The following is a 21,362-nucleotide window of genomic DNA, read 5'->3' as shown; positions in this document are numbered from 1 at the left end:
CCATAAAAGCAATGTCTCATTGCAAATGCTTTGCACTATTGTGTAACATGTTCTCAATCATGCTCACTCACATATTTCATAAGAAAGTAAAGTTAAGTAAATAAATAAATAAATAAATAAACATTTCTAAAAATAGATATAGATAGATAGATAGATAGATAGATAGATAGATAGACAGACAGATAGATAGATAGACAGAAGACAGACAGATAGATAGATAGATAGATAGATAGATAGATAGATAGATAGATAGATAGATAGATAGATAGATAGATAGATAGATAGATAGATAGATAGATAGATAGATAGATAGATATTATTTATTTTGGCTTTTAAATCGTATTTCACTATATAATGCGTTGTGTTTAATGTTGAGATGCATAGTTTTTCCTCAGTTTCATTGACAGCAGTTTCATTGACAGCAAATGCACGAGCCCGTCCACTCTATTTCAGTTCACATGCGTCCAAAAAGAAATGGCCAGGCTAACCAAGAATCTCCCTCTTAGCAGTAATGCGCATGCGTGTGCCGCTCGCAGTGCACATGCGCAGTCGCTCTCGTGTCAGTGAGTGGTAAAGATGGCGTGTTCAGCGGCTCGCAGCTCCGCACGCTGGATCACAGTGGCCGTGTCCTGCAGCCACACACGGGCCTGCTCACCCTTTATCTCCAGGGTACATGGCGCCTACAGGCACGTCTCGACGCTGTCGGGCCGGCAGATCTGGGCAACGCGCCGCGGGGTCGCTGGAGGAGCCGGGAGCGCGGTGACATTGAGAGGCATGACAGGTGAGAGAGAAGGCCTGAGCATCCAACTGCATACAAACTACTAACTCGTTTTAAACGACGTTTAAAAATCAGCTCCGAGCTGATCGATATAGATTCAGCTTCACATGTTAGATGGCATGATGATGTATAACCATATATACATTCAATTGCAACATGTAGGTCAGAAAGCAAACATGGAGCTCAGATCAATACATGCACATAATCACATCATTGATCTAGAACTAACTTACCTAATCGATAATGTGTGAATAAGAGTTTGGATCTGATGAGAAATCATAGACTTGGTTTGGCTCATTTTCCAGAAACTTCCCTGACCTTGTTGCAGTTTAGCAGTGACTGTCAGCTGGACTAATAAAGACACATACGTCATTATTATTACGAAGAATTTTCTAAATACCCCTTAGTATGATGGTTATGTTGTGATGTGGTGTTTTGCTCAGTTTCACAATGGTAGATGATAGATCTCGGTTTCCATTTGGTTCCTAAAAAAGGACCTGACCTGAAGTCGGTATTTGTTTTTAAAAATGCTGTAGTTGCTGCATGTTACAGTAGTAAAACCAAAGTAAATATGCTGTTCATAATTGGAATCATAAGTAATTATAGTATTGTGTGTCACAGCCGTGGGTCCTTCTCATCTGATGTGCAAGATGTCGTTCCACACCAGCTCTCCTGCAAGGAAACAGGACTTCTACCAGATCTTAGGAGTCCCACGCTCTGCAACACAGAAGGAGATTAAGAAATCTTATTACCAGGTAAGACACCTGACTATAGTGTGAGTTTGTCTTCTGTATAGACAGTTATCTAGTTGTCACAACTATTCGGGTATCTCTTTTCCTGGGAAGTAACAATGGAAATGGTAAATTGCTTTTTTGGGGGGGTAAAGCAGTGGTAAATTAACTAAATAATCACTGGAGTAAAGTGTGTGACAACTAACCCTGGTGTAATTTCTGGCTTTTGACCATGGTTCATTCTTTCCCCATTCAGATGGCAAAGAAGTATCATCCAGACACTAACAAAGACGACCCTCAAGCTAAGGAGAAGTTTGCGCAGCTGGCTGAAGCCTACGAGGTTTGAAGCTTCTCTCCACCAAAGCTTGTTCTGATATCTGAGTCCAGCTGAAATAATGTGTTTCCGTTGGGCTGATGTTTTGTCCTCAGGTGCTCAGCGACGAGGGGAAGAGGAAACAGTACGACACGTATGGCTCCGCCGGGTTCGATGCGGGTCAGGCCGGCGCGGGACATCAGCAGTACTGGGGCGGAGGAGCCAGCGTCGACCCAGAGGAGCTTTTCCGCAAGATCTTTGGCGAGTTTTCCGGAGCGCGAGGCTTCGGGGATTTCAATGCCATCTTCGATCAGCCACAAGAGGTCAGATATGGTCTCCTCTGTAGATATATCGATTTTCTGTGTGGCCGATGTTACGGAAGCTGGACTTTTATTTTGTTCGGTTTAAATTTTTATGATTCTATTTTTAATGGTTTAATTACATTTTAGTCATTAAAAAGCATGTCTAAATGAGTTCATAAAACTCAATTTAGTCAGTCTTTAAAAACGCAATCAAAGAAAAACTATAATTTTGCCTTTTCTTTGGCCTTTTTTTTTTACTATTTATTTTCCTTGTCAAATAAGTGCTGCACAACAGAACTTTACTGTGTAAATTAAAACTTGAATATTAGAATCTCTTATAATTCTCTTTAAAATAATAACGAAAATATATTATAAATTTTTTTTTAAATGGTTATTACTTTGATAAGTAGATTTTACAATGCAGTAGTAATATATTTTTATAATAATTTCTTCAAGATAACTGGATTATTATTTGAATTTTTTACTGATTGTCTGGTTGCATTCTTACCGCCAGTAGGAACTCTGAAGTGACGTAAGCTGCGCTTGTTGGTGTGACTTTTATTTTGACGTGCTGAGTACGCCAGAGCCTGAGCTCACAGTGCTCGCAATCTCCGTGTTCATTAGTTTACAATCTGTTTAACAGTCCTGTCTAATACGTTATTAGATAGACTGTTATACATAGAAAGGAGACAGTAATGAAAAGGTATTAGCGTTTGCCGTGCGGTTGATATCCGGTGTCGCTAGCTGAGCAGAAATACATAATCATAATCATGTTTAGCTTGGTCCTGTCAAGGTTGCATAGGAGTTTCTCCTTAGAGTAAAGTTTTAGAGGTCCATCTATCACCGTTTTCCATGTTCGTAGAGTTAGTTTGTGGAGTAAATGTATAGGCTATAATATGTGTGTTTACACTAGGGGTGGCACGGTTCACAAAACCCACGGTTCGGTTCGTATCACGGTTTTAGGGTCACGGTTTTCGGTTCTGTACGGTTCTTGTTGTTGTTTTTTCTTTTAATCTTTAACACTCCAAAAATTTACTTCAGCATATGATATATAGCTGAATTATCTAATTATTAATTAATTTATTTCATAAATGGGGTGTGTTTGCAAAACGCAGCTTCTCATTTCCCGTGGGCTGTGTCGGACAGTTATTTGTCACCACTTTTTGCCAGGGTTGATATTATGTCCCAGCACGGATGTACCAATACAAATAAATAAAACATTTCCAGTTAACTAGCAAAGTATTCGTTTCGTTCGTTTGTTAAATAAGAAGCAATCTAGCGCTGAAATGTGTTTTTTTTATTCAAGTGATCAAAGTGCTCGTTGCCGTTGCGATCAGTGGCGCTGATACAGTGTTCTCGTAGCTCGCGCACACACCGCAGCGGCCGCACATTCTTCACTCAGACGCGCGCTTCAGTCCGTTGAGGAGACTCTAGGCTACTCTATTCGTTCCGATGAAATCACAAAACAAAATTCATACAAATCTGTCCCTGCTTGATATACAACCGCTGATAAACATAATCGGTTTTGATGAAAAAGAAAAATATATACGAGTGCAGATTAGAACTCAGAACCTTTGACACGCTTGGCAAGTTCTGCCACTGGACCATTAAAGTACATACCGGTACGTGGAACAGTCGATCTATGTAGCCTATTTATTCACGTGAAAAAAACAACATATAGCCTAGTGGAGTTGATCTCATTAAATGTCTAAGTAAACCCAGTGTACTATTTAAATCGATTGCTGGACATTGTAATGTTATTCTACATTTGTCTGATTTATGATTTAGCATTGTATTAGCAGTAGCACGGGCACAAGGCTACATTGCGCATGCGTCGAACCGCGCGACGCACACACGCACCGAACCGAGACAAGCGAACCGAACGGTTCGGATGTTTTTTCATGTACCGTGCCACCCCTAGTTTACACAGCTTTTTTTTAATGGCGGGTGCTGGTGTTTCACGTGCATTCGGCCAATCAGCGTACACTTAAGTCACTGGTAGTTCCTATAGTGCTGGTTTAGACCTTACTCTGAAGTAGGAGCTAAATTAGTTCCTCCAAAAGGAGTTCCTAGTTCCTGCGGTGCGAGCACGCCCAAATTCGGGTACTTCCGCCAATGGTTCTAGGAACTATGAAAAGGTTCTTCAATTAAATTTAGTTAACTCTTAGAGTAGCTCTGGAGATGAAGTTCATGTGTTCATATAGTGAGGCGCTGAAAACACCATTAGCGTACTAGTGTATGTGTAGTAAACCAAACTGCTGTTCATCCACTTAGAAACACACAAAACATGCAGACTTCGGATTTCAATAGCAGTCCTTTTTGCAGATTTAGCACAATTTGAATTTGATTTATTGTACAGCCCTAATTTTGATTTGTTATTCCAAATTTGTCCAAATTCCGTGACGTTCCGCGCTATACAGTAAATTCCATTGTTATGCCTGGATTCTGTGATTGTCAGTTGATGCTCTCATATATCCATAAACACTCTATTCTGTTTGTTAACAGTATGTCATGGAGCTCACGTTCGCTCAGGCTGCCAAAGGAGTGAATAAGGAGATTACCGTCAGCGTCGAGGGCGCGTGTCAGCGCTGTGACGGCCGAGGCCATGAGCCCGGATCTAAAGTCCAGCACTGCGGGAACTGCAACGGGACTGGCATGGTAAGTGACGCCTTCGAGCACGTGCAGTCATTTAAACATGTCCAATAACTCAACATAGCGTTTGTCCTTGTAGGAGACGGTGAACACGGGGCCTTTCGTGATGCGGTCCACCTGCCGGCGCTGTGGCGGGAAGGGCTCGGTCGTCACATCGCCCTGTATGGCGTGTCGAGGAACGGGACAGACCAAGCAGAGGAGAACCGTCACGGTGCCTGTTCCTGCTGGTGAGTTAGCCAGTCGTCTTCGGGAAAGTGAGACAGGTTAAATGGAGGAGTTGAGTTTTGAGCTTTTGCTCACTGTGTTGTTCAGGAATTGAAGATGGGCAGACGGTCCGAATGCCTGTGGGGAAGAAAGAGATCTTCATTACGTTCAGAGTGAGTATATCACGGCGTTGAGGTTTTAGGAAGTCTATAAGCACGTCAAGTGATTACATGAAGGGCTTTCACACCAGGTGGTTATAGGAACTAGCCAACAGGGCAGTTCCACAGAGGATTACATTTTCCTCTTAGGGACGTTTTCCTGGTTGCAAAATTGGTGGGTGCCTGTGTTTTGTTATGGCATGCATTCAGCCAATCACCATACACTTATGTTACTAGTTCCTATTGTGCTAGATTAGACCCTACTCTAAAGTAAGAGCTAGTCCTCCCAACAGGTGTTCCTATAACTAAAATCATTCCCAGTTTCTGCAGCGTGAACAGTGAAAAGCAGTCAGTTTAAGTTTTGTGGGTTTTGGTTCATTTGCTGTTTTAGGCTTTGAAATAACTGAAATTACAGAGTCCAGTTTAAGTATTCAGTAATGGTTCATAGTCAAGTGTCTGTTTCCATTGAATAGACTGTATTTAGCAGGATCTGTAATCCCAGATCCAGCTTGTATACTCTATGCTAATCATCTGTGTCAATGTTCTCAGGTCCAGAAGAGTCCGATCTTCAGGAGAGACGGCGCTGACATCCACTCTGACGTCAGAATCTCTGTGGCTCAGGCCATATTGGGCGGAACGGTCAGAGCGCAAGGGCTGAACGAGACCGTCAATCTCTCGGTGGGACATCTTGGTGATGTTAACATGACCATATTCTAAAACGAATCCGGGTGTTCTTATGCATGTAAACACAGTCATTCACTCAGTGAATGTTCTCGTAGATCCCAGCTGGAATCCAGACTGACCAGAGGATCCGGCTCTCAGGAAAAGGTATACCGCGGGTCAGCGGCTACGGTTACGGTGACCACTACGTCCACGTCAAGATCAAAATCCCCAAGTAAGACTTCTTACATATGATGTTTTATGTCACTGTTGAACATTAAAATGACTGATCCATCCGTTTGTCTCCTGTCCAGGATGTTGACAGACCGACAACGAGGCCTTATGATGAGCTACGCGGAGGACGAGACCGATGTGGAGGGAACCGTCAATGGCGTGACCAGCACCACTACAGGTAGTGTTATTGCGCTTTTCCACTGCTCGGTACGGCTCAATTAAATACAGGCATGAAAACTCCTCACCTTTCGGCGAAATTCGCCGTTTTAAAACCAAAATGGGTCACCTACGTGATTTGTGCAGATCCGATGAGAAAATATTTATGGGGTGGGAGGGGGGGGTCGTGGTCAGCATTTACCCGCTATATCTATATATAGTTACCATAAACTTAGCAGCTTTAAACCAATCATCATTCCTAATGCCGAAACCATGACAGCCAATCCGAGTCAGGGTAGGGCAGAATTGTTTTCAAAGTCTTTAACACCGCGAGTCTGATGCGGTCTGATGACACACTGCCGAACAAAGAACCGCACGTCGGAAAGCAAGCCTGAGGTAACGTAAGTTAGCTTACAATGTTAACTGTTCTGTCAGATACAGACAGCGATGTTGCCAATGTCATTATTTTTATAATATCGGGATAATATCGCGCGCGGGCGCCGTGAGCGCTGAGCGAGCAGGAACGAGTAGTGAGTTGTCGTCGAAAAAGATGGATAATGCAAAAAATCTGTCGGGGCTAAACATAGAAAAAGAAAGAGGGAAAAGGAGATGGCATGTCAATTGATGCAACAGCAGCTAAATAAGTGGATGGTGAAAGGCTACAGGTAGGATTTTGTTTTGTGTGACGTCCAGGCATGTAGGCTACTGGCCATCGGGACTACCGGGAGATTCCCGGTGGGCCGACGTGCTTTTTGGGCCGATACATCTCATACTTTTTTGTTTCGTTTTTTGTCTTAACGGCCCATAAAACTTGTACATCGGCGGCCCATTCGTTTTGTTTTGCTTAATTGGCGGCGCTTGGTTAGTGTGTAATGCATTGGTCAATAAAAAGTCAGCGTTAGTTTTTTTTTTCTGACACCCCATGAAACGCGTAGATCAGCGGCCCATTTGGTTCTTTTCTTGATTGACACTGGGCTGGCCCAATCACACCTTTAATGTGAAGTATAGAAATATACTCTTTCCAGTAGCCTATAGAAATTAGTACAAAACTAATTATAAAAGTTTCCTTTATTTTTCAGTGCATTTGTTTTACAATATATGGCTATTACTATCATGGGATTAATATTATAACTATTATTATGTAGGCCTAGTAGTAATGTAGACAGACACTGTAACTAAAATAATTTTTCTTTGTTTAATTTTCACCAGATTGATGAATTTAACATTAAAAAGCACTATATACAGTGTATATATATATATATATATATATATATATATATGTTATATATAAAGTTGATTGGATTGGATTTTTTGCTCCCGCATCCTTCTCACCTTTTTTACCCCTGACCTGTTTTCATGCCTGTAAATAGTAGCACCTCGGTTGAGGTTCCAAGTGAGACGTACCGATACTAAAATGTGATGTGTAAACACTGCAGATCACTGATTGGTCAGAGAGAATCGGCAATACCAGAGTCATTGAATTTACAACACGAGACCCAAACCCACGATCAGTCTATAATCCCGCCCACTTTGAAGCGGTACTAACTGCAGTGGAAAAGCAAAGCGAGCAGAGTCGCATCACACAGTGGAAAAGCGCTGTTAGTTCAGTCACGTTTACAGTGGAATCTGGGGCGGCATGTTAAAACCAGTGCCTGTCTCTGTCCAGGAGGGGGCAGTACTCAGACTGGGACAGGGCACAAACAGAAAGAGGGCTTTTTCTCCAAATTAAAGAAAATGTTTAGCTCCTCCTGACAGCCACAAAGCAGGTATGATGATTTGTTTTAAGATACGACTCCCTGAAAACCATTTGAATGATTTTAGGGATTGGAAAACCCTAAATAAAATGTTATTACCGTGGTTCAGTATCTGGTTTGCGGCTGTCTGTGACTGTGAATCCTCCAAAACAGCATTTGGACACCTGAAACTCACTCAATGTGTGAATATATGTGAAATGACTAAATGAACAATAATAATTAGATTAATGTTATTTAATCAGCTTTGAAGTTATTTGTAAGACTTATTAACTCCATTCAATATCTATTGCAGGGGTTTTCAAACTGGGCTAGGAATGCTAGCTAACGCTAAGGAATGCTAGAGGCAGGGTTGCCAAGTCTACGGTTTGCTCACAGAATTGGGATACTTTTAAATGGCTGCCGAAAGTAGATTTTTTTTTCTCATTTGGAAGAGTCATTAGGCTAGTTTTGGGATGTTTTTGATTGGCCTTTTTCGCTAGTTTTGGGATGTTTTTGTTTGGCCTTTGCGCTAGTTTTGGGATGTTTTTGATTGGCTTTTGCGCTAGTTTTGGGATGTTTTTGATTGGCTTTTGCGCTAGTTTTGGACTGTTTTTGATTGGCTTTTGCGCTAGTTTTGGACTGTTTTTGATTGGACATTGGGCTAGTTTTGTTTTGCAGACCTGGCAACCCTGGCTAGAGCGTCTGTGGAAAGGTTTACAGAAAGAGCATAAAATAATTCAAATAAATATTCAAAATTATTAAAATAAATAAATGCTAGATAAAAAAAACAAAAACATTGTCGTTGGCTGACTTTCAACAATCAGAAATATTAGAAAAATGGTGAAAGCTTGTCAAATTACTGTTTTCTTTTTCCACTTCCAAGTTTGTTGACTCCTGTCACAGATTTATATGGAATAAATTTGTAATTGTGACTTCTCTCATTTGTACTACATACTGTATATCTCACATTTACAGCTATATTACTCATAATAAGTAAATTAACAAAGAAAGAATGAATATTATATTAAAATAAATAGGTAAATAAATGCAGTATAACAACTAGGGGTGTAATAGTTCAAATTACTAACTGTTCAATTTTAGGGTCACGGTTTCGGTACGGTTTGGTGCCATGTACAGGGAAAAAAGAACTACTGTCAAATAAAGAAAATAAGAACAAATAATCAAACCACAAGCAACACCACAAATTAATACAATAGGGCAAAGATGCAAATAAAATAAACAGTTCTCTTCCGGTTATTTAGGTTTAGCTATTCTAACAGTAGTTTTTAGGTACAGAAATTGAATAAAGTAATTTAAATGTAAAACAACATTGCGTAGAATTTTCACTTTATAAATTAAATAAAGATGAATCATTATTAAAGTTACAAAAGCTATTCATTCAAGAGCAGTTAGTGATTTCCTTGTTTGATTAACATTAAAAACGCAGACAGCAGGAATATTAGGTTGAATATTAAGACCATGCATGGATCCAAAATACTGATACATTCTTGTTCTTGACTGTTTAAATTCGCTTAAGACATAACCCACTATTTCTGCTAGGATACTCGCCAAGACGGGCATGTTGACATAATTTTTGTGGGAATTTGTCCGTTCAAGCACAAGACTTGAAAGAAAACTCAGTATTTGCGCTCTGTACACGCACTTTCTGTTAGCGCGCGTCGGATGAGTGCACAAATCTTCTCACAGCACGCGCGCGAGTTTTCTTTCCTGTCTTGCGCTTGAATGTTTAAATTGCCAAGGCTTAAATGAGTTTAGTTTAAACACAGATAGCAGTGTGTGCTGTTCAGGTCTCTCGCGCACTATCAACACCTGAGTGATGATGGCGAAAATGACTGGTCATATTATAGCATATGGCACTCAAATTGAACAAAGTTTAAGGGAAGCCATAATGTGTATCCATCGACAGAAACATACACTAGCCTAACTCTGTCTGTCTTTGTTTTATTTATTTTCAACAAACCATATCATAGATTTCTATGCGTCGTCAGATTTGAGATGAACCGCGGTGCGAGTGAGTGCCGAACCATGGGTGGACATCGGTACTGTTCGATTCTTTTTTTTACCGAGAAACGTTACACCCATAATAGCACTATAATGAGTTGGACATTTTTTTTTTTTATAATGTAACTTAATAGAAACTAAATATTTTCCAAACAATATTTTAGACATTCAAATTCTTGACTCTGGATTAATGGGGTCTTTATACAAGAAACTGTATTCATGCCTTTTAAATTTTAGGATGAGGTCTCTCACGTGAAGATTATCATTTTGGGAGGTTCATGGCATTTGAACAATTTAAAACCTCTGATCTTTTGCAACTCATAGATTCATTCTTCCATTTGTTTGTCTTTACAGGTAAAAGATCCACTGGAAATTAAGAGACTTGGTCTTGGCTAGTAGAGATTCAGGTTCACTGTAAAACCTGATGGACACACAAGAGAAGGAGACGAGTCTTCTGTTGTCGGACACATGCAGCATTGAATTTATTTTGATCCCTCATCAGAAACTACACATGATGGTGGCAATGAAGAGCTCTGGATCTAACATTGACTTCTAAGAGACAATTCCTCCAAATCCCAGAGGAATATGATTTACGCACATGCACCCGTCTTACCTGAAACATTGTGATGTCAGCCTTAGCGCCAAAATGGTCTTTGGTCTGTAATTTTACGTCAAGGTGTTACGTAGTCAGTTCTTTTGTTTTCTGATATGCTGAGATGAAGTGATTCACAAACGGATGAGAACCCTTTACTTCAGTAACAATAAATGTTTCAGATTGATCATGTTTGTGCTGTTTGTCACTGAATGTTACATCCATCTGCTTCATTTGCAGTGTACATAGACCACTGTTCATATTAAAATCAATGTAATGTTATTGTAGAGATAAATATGCAATAAGTAATAAAATCTGTGTAACATATAAATTACTGTTTATGTTGTTGAATAGTGTATTATAAAGTAGTGTAGCTTTCTGATGCATTAATTATTATTCATAAAGTATTTTATTTTTACTTCAAAACCGCCCTAATTGTATTGTTGAAATTAGTATATTAGTTGTTAATACTTTACTATAGAACAAAATAAACATTACATATATTGTCTTAAAATAAAATTACTTTATATGTGAAGGACACTCAATTTAATAAGGTTTTAACTTCACAACTATGTTGGCAGGGGCAGAAATGTAATTGGTTTAAAGTTTAAAGCTTGGGGAAGAAATTGTCTTAAACTTAGCAAGTAAATTGTCTCATTTTTTATTTGATATAACTTACTATCGTTTAGTAGATGTTAGGAAACTAGATATATGATTGCTACAACAGCGCTATAGTATTGCAGTGTCGGTGATGCAGTATTTAATGATCATATTTATGATCAGTAAATACCCAATATCACCTGAGGGCTGTCTCATAAAACAAGATTAGAATACAAGCCAGGCTTATTTTGGTTAGTCAGACTTATTGTCAGTTGATTTTGTTTCATAAAGCAAACTTAAAATAGTTTAAACTCAGTTACTCTTAAAAATGTCTTCTCTGAATTACTTATGTTAAATTTGTATTTTCTAGGTATAAAATATAGTCTATGAGAATGAGCTATAAGTTCACCGCAACTTATCCAGCATCCTAAAGATAAATTATTATCGTTAGAAGATATTTCTGGTGTTATAAAATATTGCATGTTAATTTGCATGCAAAATGTATATTTTACTCAGAATTATTAGCGCTCCTATTTGGCATGCATGCGAGCAGCAGCGCTCGTTCAGTGTGAAGTTTAGCATCAAAATGGAAATATTTGCACGACTTTCTAACATTTACAGATGGAGAATATACCTGTGAAATGTAGGTTTTGCACTGAGGAAAACGCCATGTCTCAAACGCATAAAACAGCACAAAAATATATGCTGATTTGATCCACGATCGACCTCTAGCGCTGCTTAAGAAAAGCGTGCACACGCAATTGTCTAGACTAGATCAACCTGGACCAAATTAGTGGGATTGTGAACTTCAATTACCTTTTATGAAACCTCTTTAGCCCCAACTTATTTGTTAGGTTAATTCAAGTCAGGTGTTGGAGTTTAATCTCCGCTTTTCTTAGCGTCTTTTATGAAACAACCATCTGCTAATTTTTTCTTTGTTTTGTTAGATTTTTTTCCCATATCAAATGTATCTTATAAACACAGTAACAGCAGTCAGAAAACTATTGTTAAAAACAAAATGTAAAAATTTAGGATCGAGAGCCCAAATAAAGCAAACACTGATCATCATAGTGGTAACTTTAAAATGAACATTTTCAATAGTGTTGACTGTAACTCGTTTCAAGAAATCAGTTGACTTTTTTCAAGTAACTAGTAAAGTAAAATTAAGGGTTTTCTGTTAGAACGGTGTCGTGTTAGTGACCCCAAAGTTAATAACTAATGGTCTTTGCAACAGAAGTGAATCAATCAAAACCAACTTTAGCTGGACAATAACTTTTTTCGAGCTGCTGTAAAGCCAAAACAATCTCTGTTACTTTAATTTAATAATAAATAATAATAATACATTTTATTTAATGGCGCCTTTCATAACATTCAGGGTGACCTCGCAAGCAATATACAGATCACTGCATAAGACAAAACACACAACAAACAAGCCACATATACAGATAAAGTGCTGTAAAGACTCAATAAAACATGTTATAAAAAAGCCTGTATAAAAAGATATGTCTTAAGATGCATTTTAACAGTCAACAAGCAATCAATATTGCGAACATCAAGGGGAAGAGAGTTCCATAGGCGGGCGTTAGCATAACTAAAAGATCTGGCACCCATGGTAGTTAGTCGAATCCGAGGTACCACATGAGAAATTGAAGATAAAGATCTGAGAGCATGTGAAGGAGTGTAAACATGGAGAAGTTGAGTAAGGTATTGGGGTGCAAGATGATGAAGTGCCTTATAAGTAAGTAGAAAGATCTTGAATTCAACTCTATACTTTACTGGAAGCCAGTGCAATTGCTGAAGAACTGGAGAAATGTGCTCAGTAGAAGGTGTTCTAGAAAGAACACGAGCTGCAGAATTCTGAACCAACTGAAGCTTATGAAGCATTTTGGAGGGAACACCTGTGAGAAGAGCATTAACACTCTTGAGTCTGGAGCCATATAAACTCAGTTTTTGCTGTGTGGTTGTGTATGATTTGGCAATAGGGGACAGCTGGTGAAAATCGGGCCGACTCCCCGAATTTTTTAAACATGTTTAAAAATTATCGGGCGGTCGGGATGGTGCTTAACGTGCTCGGCTCGGCTCGGCTCGTAATTCCTCTCACACGCTGCGAGCCGCGACCATGCGAGCATCACCGATTCCACTCGATTTCTCCCGAGTGAAAAAAATCATCTGCGAGCTCGTAAAAACAGCAAAAATCGCACCGTGTACGCCTGCCTTTACATATTCACTAATTATCTCACTGCAACACTGCGTCAATGTTTAAGCCTGGTTAACACGGGACGATTTTAAAATTGTCGGCCGATTTTCCAAACCTGAGAGACCCCACACACGGGGATAAAAAACCACGGGTCTAACAGTTTTGGTCGTACAGTGTGTGGTGCGCAGCCACACGGCAAAATCAACACATCACACACGAACCGATTTGACTCCCGAGCATTCCCAGATCAGACGGGAAATCGCGCAAAATACCTCGAGATCAAACGTGACTTCAGAGTAAACAATCATGGCGGACGAAGAGGATGCAGTGGCAATAGTTTGTAGTTTGTTTTTAACCGGAAAAAAACGTTATCAAAAGAAAAGGCGATGATCTCTGACGTCCACCGGACTTTCTGGTGCGCCATTCTGCCGGCTGTTTTGATTATATTTCCCGGAGTTTCCTCGCCGCCTCGTCACCTCGCTTTCTGATTGGCTACACTCCACAGTCCACAGGCTGCGTGCTCGGGGGACACCACACACGAGAAGAAATCGGGCCAAATAAATCCAACATGTTGGATATCCCCGATTTGAGATCGGAGCGGTCCCGACGTCCTTCCGAGCAGACGAGTGTCATGTATTAGAATGATGGTCTGTATCTTTAAGATGTGAGTGTACTAATATGTATGCAAGACCGGATGTAGGGGGAGTTCACGTTAAGAGGCAGAAAAGTAAAGACGCCATGTAGAAAGCTATCAAGCGTGTGACTGATTTAATTCGGCAGAGTGTGTAAGAGATATCTGATTACACAAGAAAGCAGATATATAACATTGGCGACGAGGATGCAGCCAAGTGGGGTGTGAGCACTGATTGCACGCGATGGAAAAGTCTGGTATTCCTACGTTTGAGTGCTACAAAGATCCTGCGACACTTGGTTCGAGATGGACGAGGTGGCTGACATCGTTTGAACTTTATGCGGACGGTAAAGGACTTATAATTGAAGAAGATGTCGCTGCTGCAGTTCGTCAGCGGCGCAGAGCACTTCTTTTGCATTACGCTGGACCTGATGTTCAAGATATATTCTCCACTCTGGCGGATACGGGAGGTGCTGCCGATTACGACGCGGCCGTTGCAGCTTTGAATGCATACTTCGTGCCACGAGTGAATACTGCGTATGCAAGGCAGTCTTTTTATAAACTTTCCCAAAACCCAAGTGAAACGATTCAACAGTTCACAACACGTCTCAGACAGGCAGCAAAGGACTGTGCATTTGCAGATGACATGACTAATCAAATCCGGGATGCCATCGTAGGCAAATGTTTATCAATGTACGTGTGTCGTAAACTTTTGGAGGAAGGACCTAATCTCACGCTCGATCGTGCGTTGGAGGTTGCTGCCCTCTGTGAACGGATAGAGGAACAGATGGCTGCATCATCGGTGAGTGACGTATCAAAGCCTGACACTGAGTCTGTGAATCGCGTCTGGAAAAAAGGGGGAAAGATGAAAGGACAATTCAAGGGAAAACAGCAAGCTGAATGCTGTAAGTTGAACAAACAATGCTACAGATGTGGGAATACAGATCATTTGGGAAGAGATTTAAAATGTCCTGCGAGAGGCCAGACATGCCACAAATGTAAAGGAAGAGATCATTTCTCAAAAATGTGCAAAACTAAAAATGTGAAGCAGCAAACAGTTAACCATGTTGAAGGGCAAGCTGAATATGCATTTGTCATTCAAGACGACTACATGGCTGATAGAATGAATATCTGCTTGGGAAATGTCAATTTGAAAATGCTTGTAGACTCTGGTGCGACCAGCAATATCATTGATGAAAGAACATGGGAGGAACTGAAGGCAAAGAATATTAGATACCATTCGTACATTCCGGAAACAGAGAGGAAATTGTTCTCTTATTCGTCTAATCAGCCATTACCACTAAAGGGAGCTTTCAAGTGTGAAGCAAGAATAGGCAGCCGGTCGGTATATGCTGAATTCATTGTAATTAAAGGGATAGGAGAGCCACTGTTGGGGAGAGACACTGCCATGAAACTCGGAGTACTGAAGATCGGCACAAACATTGCAGCTGTAACAGACCTCAAGCAGTCGCTCCATTCACAATACCCAGAAGTGTTTCAAGGAGTTGGTAAGCTGAAAACCAAGCAAATTAGTTTGTACATAGACCCAAAGATTCAGCCAGTTGCCCAGCCTTTAAGGCGGATTCCATTTAATTTAAGGGTTCCTGTTGAAGAAAAGATAAAAGAACTCTTAGAAATGGACATTATTGAAGAAGTGAACGGGCCTACTCCGTGGGTTAATCCGGTTGTGATTGTTCCAAAAGCAAATGCTGAAATTAGGCTTTGTCTTGACATGCGACAAGCCAATCGAGCAATCATTAGGGAAAGATACCCCATCCCCACTGTAGATGAGCTGCTACAGAGTATGAATGGGTCTATGGTCTTCAGCAAATTAGATCTTAAATGGGGATATCACTAGTTAGAGTTAACGCCAGAGTCCCGCCAGATCACAACGTTTGCAGTTCACAATGGAGTGTACAGATACAAGCGGCTCATTTTTGGAGTATCTTCTGCAAGTGAACAATACCAACATGAGATCGCGTCTGCCCTTGCTGGAATAGAGGGAGTTGAAAACATCTCTGATGATGTCATTGTGCATGCGCCTGACCATAAAACACACAATCACCGTCTACATGCTGTCATGAAACGTCTGAGAGAATGTGGGCTAACTCTGAATCCTGCAAAATGTCAGTTCAGTATGGATCGCTTAAATTTTATGGGGATTCTACTCACACAAAAAGGTATCGGGCCCACTGATGAGAGAGTCAGGGCTGTGGTGGAGGCTCGAGAGCCACAGAACGCCTCAGAGGTTCGGAGTTTTCTTGGACTTGTCAATTACAGCAGCAGATTTATTCCACAATTTGCAACCTTGCCAGAGCCCTTGAGACGTCTTACCAGAAAAGACTCCAAATTCATCTTTGGTCCTGAACAAAAAAGTGCATTTAAGGCTCTGAAAGGAGAACTGGCAAAATCAGGGACCTTAGCATACTTTGACAAAGATGCACCAACCCAAGTTATAGCCGATGCCAGCCCTGTAGGGTTGGGGGCTGTATTGACACAGTGTCAAAAAGGACAAATGGTGCCAGTGTGCTACATCAGTAGAAGTTTATCAGATTGTGAGAGACGGTACTCCCAGACTGAGAAGGAGGCCCTTGCCCTTGTATGGGCCTGTGAGAAGCTTCACCCATATGTCTATGGAAGACAATTTGATCTGGTCACAGACCATAAGCCATTAGAGACAATCTACAGTCCACGTTCTAAGCCCTGTGCCCGCATTGAGCGGTGGGTTTTGCGTCTTCAACCATACGACTTTAAGGTTGTCTATGTTTCTGGAAAAGAGAACATTGCTGATCCCTTGTCAAGACTTCTAGGAAGCACAGCAATGAGAGACAAGCACTTGCATGATTCGGATGAATATGTGAGATTTGTAGCCATTAATGCCACCCCGAGAGCCCTAACCACAAGGGAAGTGGAAGAGGCGTCAGAAAAAGATCCCGAACTAATAGAGGTGAGAAAAGCTATTGAAAGTGGACACTTTGAAAAGTGTATGACATATGCAGCTGTTGCTAGGGAGCTATGCGTGGTAGGTTTTTTAATACTACGTGGAACACGCATTGTTCTTCCAAAAACATTACAACCACGAGCAATAGCACTTGCCCACGAGGGACACATAGGTATTGTTGGGACCAAACAGCACCTGAGGAGCAAAGTATGGTGGCCTGGCATGGACAGAGCGGCCGAGAGATATTGCAAATCATGCCATGGCTGTCAAATTGTCTCTCGTCCTGATGCGCCAGAACCATTGCCAGATGGACCATGGCAAGATCTAGCAGTAGATTTATTGGGTCCTCTGCCATCAAAACACTCAATCCTAGTTGTGGTGGATTACTACAGTAGGTATTATGAGTATGACATACTGACCTCAACCACTGCAACAAAAGTGATTGACAGCCTTGAGGACATATTCAGCCGGCATGGACTTCCTGCCACACTAAAATCAGATAATGGACCTCAATTCAAATCAGATGAATTCAGGAGTTTCTGTGAAGAAAACGGGATCATACACCTGAAAACAACGCCTAAATGGGCTCAAGCGAATGGTGAAGTCGAGCGCCAGAATGCCTCCATCATGAAACGAATCCGCATTGCACAGTCGGAAGGACTTGACTGGCAAAAGGAACTCAGGAAGTATGTTACAGTGTACAGAGGAATTGTACATAACACCACAGGCAAAAGCCCCGCTGAACTTCTGTTTAAAAGAAAAATGAGAGGCAAGTTACCTGAACTCACACCAGTAGACAAAGATCTCGAAGTTCACGACCATGACGCTGAGAAAAAAGGAAAATATAAACTGTATGCAGATGAACATCGCAAAGCAGATTTCTCAAATGTAGCTGTTGGAGATCGGGTTCTGATCAGGCAGGACAAGACGGACAAGTTTACCACACCGTTTAACGCAACACCTCACACAGTGGTCAGCAAAGCTGGGAACAAAATAACTGTCGAGTCACCCACCGGAGCCCAGTACAGTCGCAACACAACATTTGTAAAGAAATATGTAGAAAGCGAGAAAGGGAATGCTGACTGTTCCACAGATTCAGATCAACAGACATTGTCAGAGGAATCAGAGAGACTTGTGCCTATGGTTGAGTGTCACCAAGACATTACATATGTCAAGCCCCAAAGACAAAAAAAAGTACCTCAAAAATGTGCTGACTTTATCGTTGGTTGAACTTTTGTATGCAGGTTAAATGCAGACAACGTAGTTGATATGTTCATGGTTAATATTATAATTGAGTTTTAAATAAGTTGAAGAATGTGAAAATCATCAGTTAGATGAACATGTTATTTGTTTGGCAATACTGAGACGATAGTCGAGTGTTAAAGGTCTCTATCCGACTTTGGAGGGGATGTCATGTATTAGAATGATGGTCTGTATCTTTAAGATGTGAGTGTACTAATATGTATGCAAGACCGGATGTAGGGGGGAGTTCACGTTAAGAGGCAGAAAAGTAAAGACGCCATGTAGAAAGCTATCAAGCGTGTGACTGATTTAATTCGGCAGAGTGTGTAAGAGATATCTGATTACACAAGAAAGCAGATATATAACAACGAGAGCAGCCTTAACACACCACACACGGCAGGAATATCTGATCAGATTATTTTACGATAATCGGAGCATCCTTAAGATTGTCGGAAGGGGTGAATCGGGGCTAAAATCGGCCTAATTATCCTGCCGTGTGAACCAGGCTTTACTTTTTACTCTTTGTAGTGTGGATTTTCCTGTGGGGTTGAAAGGGTTAACAGTGTAAGATAAAAAGACACACCCACAAAATGTATTTTAACAGTAATAAACTGTAAGTTATAAAACAGGCAGAGGTGGGAAATCCAGGGGCCAAAGACAAGAGTAAAAGTCCTACCATATGTTTATTCCACCCATAAACTCAGTCAGCTGATTTCACTAATTAGTTCTCTCTCCTGTCTGAATTAGCAAATCCAGGTTATTGTTATTCAATGTTAGGCTGCATAGATTAGTGTCAACTAGTCTCTCCCCTGTGAAGGCCTCCCTCCCTTCCCTTTACCTCTCTACAGATAAAGCGTTGTCGGGATGATTCCGGTTCGTGGGGCTACGCGGAAGCGATACAAATTCTGTATTATACATTTTAAGGTCAGACAAGTAGCTTGTTGAGGGTTGGTTTGTAGGGAAGGACTACACGCCTGTGCACATATATTCAAACGCGCATACCTATAGACTGAACTCGTAATACGCATGTGCACGCCATCAGTGTTCTCACAGGTTTGCGTTTTTGCAGTTTGTGCTGAAAGAACTTAAGAGTTTTCTGTTAAAACGGTGTCATGTTAGCGGCCCCTAAGTTAATAACTAATGATCGTTGTGACGGAAGTTAATCAATCAAAACTAACTTTAGCTGGACAGTAACTTTATTCTAGAGCTGATATAAAGCCAAAACAATCTCTGTTACTTTACTCTGAAGCTAGGGTCTGTATGCAGCTTGACCGTTGGCGGCGTAGGTGCGACCAGCGAGAGCTGACGTGGTGCGGCACGGCTTGGATGGGTGGACCGTCTTGGTTCTCCATCCGCTGGAGGTGGGCGGGCAGAGATGCGCGGCCACAATCTCTTCTACACAGCAAAAACTCCAGTGTTAAATGAACTCTCCTGGGAGTTTATATGGCTCCAGACTCAAGAGTGTTAAAGTGTTAAAATATGAGTGTTAAATTAACACTCAAGAGTGTTAAAGTTAATGAGCTAATTAAGTGATTCATTGAGTGATGATTGACCATTATTGAAGACACCTGATGTTAACAAGCAGAATCACTGAAGGAGAAAATCAAAAAAAAATATGACACCGTTATGGTGATCAGTGTTCGCTGTAGTTGGGCTCTTGACTCTTTAATCATTAATTTTAGATTTTGTTTGGCAGTTGTGTCTGAGTTATAACTGCCAGATGAACAAAGAGAAAAAGGGATCAGGTTATGTATTGACATAATCATAAATTGACCTGAATCACAAATCTCATTTCGAGAGTTATGACTACCTTGTACAGCAGCCCTGTGATTCTATATCAAATAATTTTCAGCATTTTCAATATAAACCAAAATATTCCACAAAAGTTGTTCTGATCAAAAGACTTTGAAAATTAATTTATTAAGACACACTGACATCAATAATCAGCCTGTGAATCTCAACAATGGTGAATCTCAATCTGGGTGCCACCAATCAAAACTAATTTATGGCTCCCATCATGCATTGCGGTATGAATAAATTATGATCTGAAGTGTTTAAGTAATTTCCTTTTCCTAATTGAATATTCTGTTTGTCACCATTGTTGAGATTCATACACTGATTCTTGATGTCTGTGTGTGCCTAAAAGAAAGACTTTTTTTATCTTCATCAGAACAACTTTTAAAACATCCATTGGATTATTTAGAAAATTTTGGATTTTGATCTGTAGAATCACAGTGATGCTGTAATTAACTGTATACATTTAAGCCAGAGATTAGACTCTAAATGAGTTTAGCGATTCAGGTCAATTGATGATTATGTCAAAACATAACCAACACCACCTGATCAACTTTTCTCTTTGTTCATCTGGTAGTTATAACTCAGATACAACATCCAAATAAAAACTAAAGTTAAACATGTAAGGGTCAAGAGCCCAACTAAAGTAAACACTGATCTCCATAATGGTGACTTAAAATTGTGCTTTTTCTCCTTCAGTGATTCTGCTTGTTAACATCAGGTGTCTTCAATAATGGTCAATCATCACTCAATGAATCACTTAATTAGCTCATTAACTTTAACACTCTTGAGTGTTAATTTAACACTCGTATTTTAACACTTTAACACTCTTGAGTCCGGAGCCATATAAACTCCCAGGAGAGTTCATTTAACACTGGAGTTTTTGCTGTGCAGGATAATTTTTGCATGAATTGAAATACATGAATTGTTCACTGATCTTAATTATTAAATATATATTGTTCATTAGTCTTCTTTTAAAACAGATTTTTATTGTTGTATTATATTACATTTTTATTACTAATGTATTGTTTAAAAATACACAATAAACCTTGTTGTGCAGTTAAAGCTTCAATTGTTCTTTTTTCTATTTCCCATTAACAGTTAAAATAATATTCCTACAGATTTTCTACAGGTAACACAGTAGCACTATAAAAGTAATAAAATAACATTTCATAACTGTATAATACTATACAGTATTATTAAAAATCAACGGTGTAATACTGTGTTTTAACGTGGTAAAAAATTACAGTAAAATAATGTATTTAATTGTACAGTATGCTTAACACTACTGTATTTAGTGTTACAGTAATTTGACTGTTGAATGAAAATACAGCAACTACTGGATAATTGTTGCCAGTAAGTTACTGTTAATTTGACAATCATTTTTTAATCTAGCAACTAAATGTTTCATTCCTATTAAAG

The 21,362-nt window shown here is 40.1% G+C and overlaps 1 protein-coding gene across 1 annotated transcript; it reads left to right on the top strand.

The window, feature by feature from the left end:
* The first annotated feature begins 540 nt into the window (after positions 1-540).
* On the top strand, positions 541-10,866 carry dnaja3a (DnaJ heat shock protein family (Hsp40) member A3a). Its single transcript, XM_082181653.1, has 11 exons — positions 541-781; positions 1,400-1,533; positions 1,766-1,849; positions 1,939-2,145; positions 4,630-4,782; positions 4,856-5,003; positions 5,089-5,153; positions 5,688-5,816; positions 5,918-6,033; positions 6,113-6,210; positions 10,298-10,866. The coding sequence occupies exons 1-11, from the start codon at positions 577-579 to the stop codon at positions 10,318-10,320; spliced, it is 1,362 nt and encodes a 453-aa protein (XP_082037779.1). The 5' UTR covers positions 541-576; the 3' UTR covers positions 10,321-10,866.
* Positions 10,867-21,362: the final 10,496 nt, after the last annotated feature.

Source organism: Leuciscus leuciscus (genome assembly GCF_965113295.1).
Source record: "Leuciscus leuciscus genome assembly, chromosome: 1".
Lineage (NCBI taxonomy): Eukaryota > Metazoa > Chordata > Actinopteri > Cypriniformes > Leuciscidae > Leuciscus > Leuciscus leuciscus.
This window is presented reverse-complemented; position numbering and strand designations above follow the sequence as displayed.

What these genes read in the sequence shown, in the direction of transcription:
- dnaja3a (XM_082181653.1), top strand. Translation starts at nt 577, where the DNA reads ATGGCGTGTTCAGCGGCTCGCAGCTCCGCACGCTGGATCACAGTGGCC. An exon ending in GACATTGAGAGGCATGACAG is followed by an intron (nt 782 to 1,399) that starts GTGAGAGAGAAG and finishes TGTGTGTCACAG; the next exon opens with CCGTGGGTCCTTCTCATCTG. An exon ending in AGCTGGCTGAAGCCTACGAG is followed by an intron (nt 1,850 to 1,938) that starts GTTTGAAGCTTC and finishes TTTTGTCCTCAG; the next exon opens with GTGCTCAGCGACGAGGGGAA.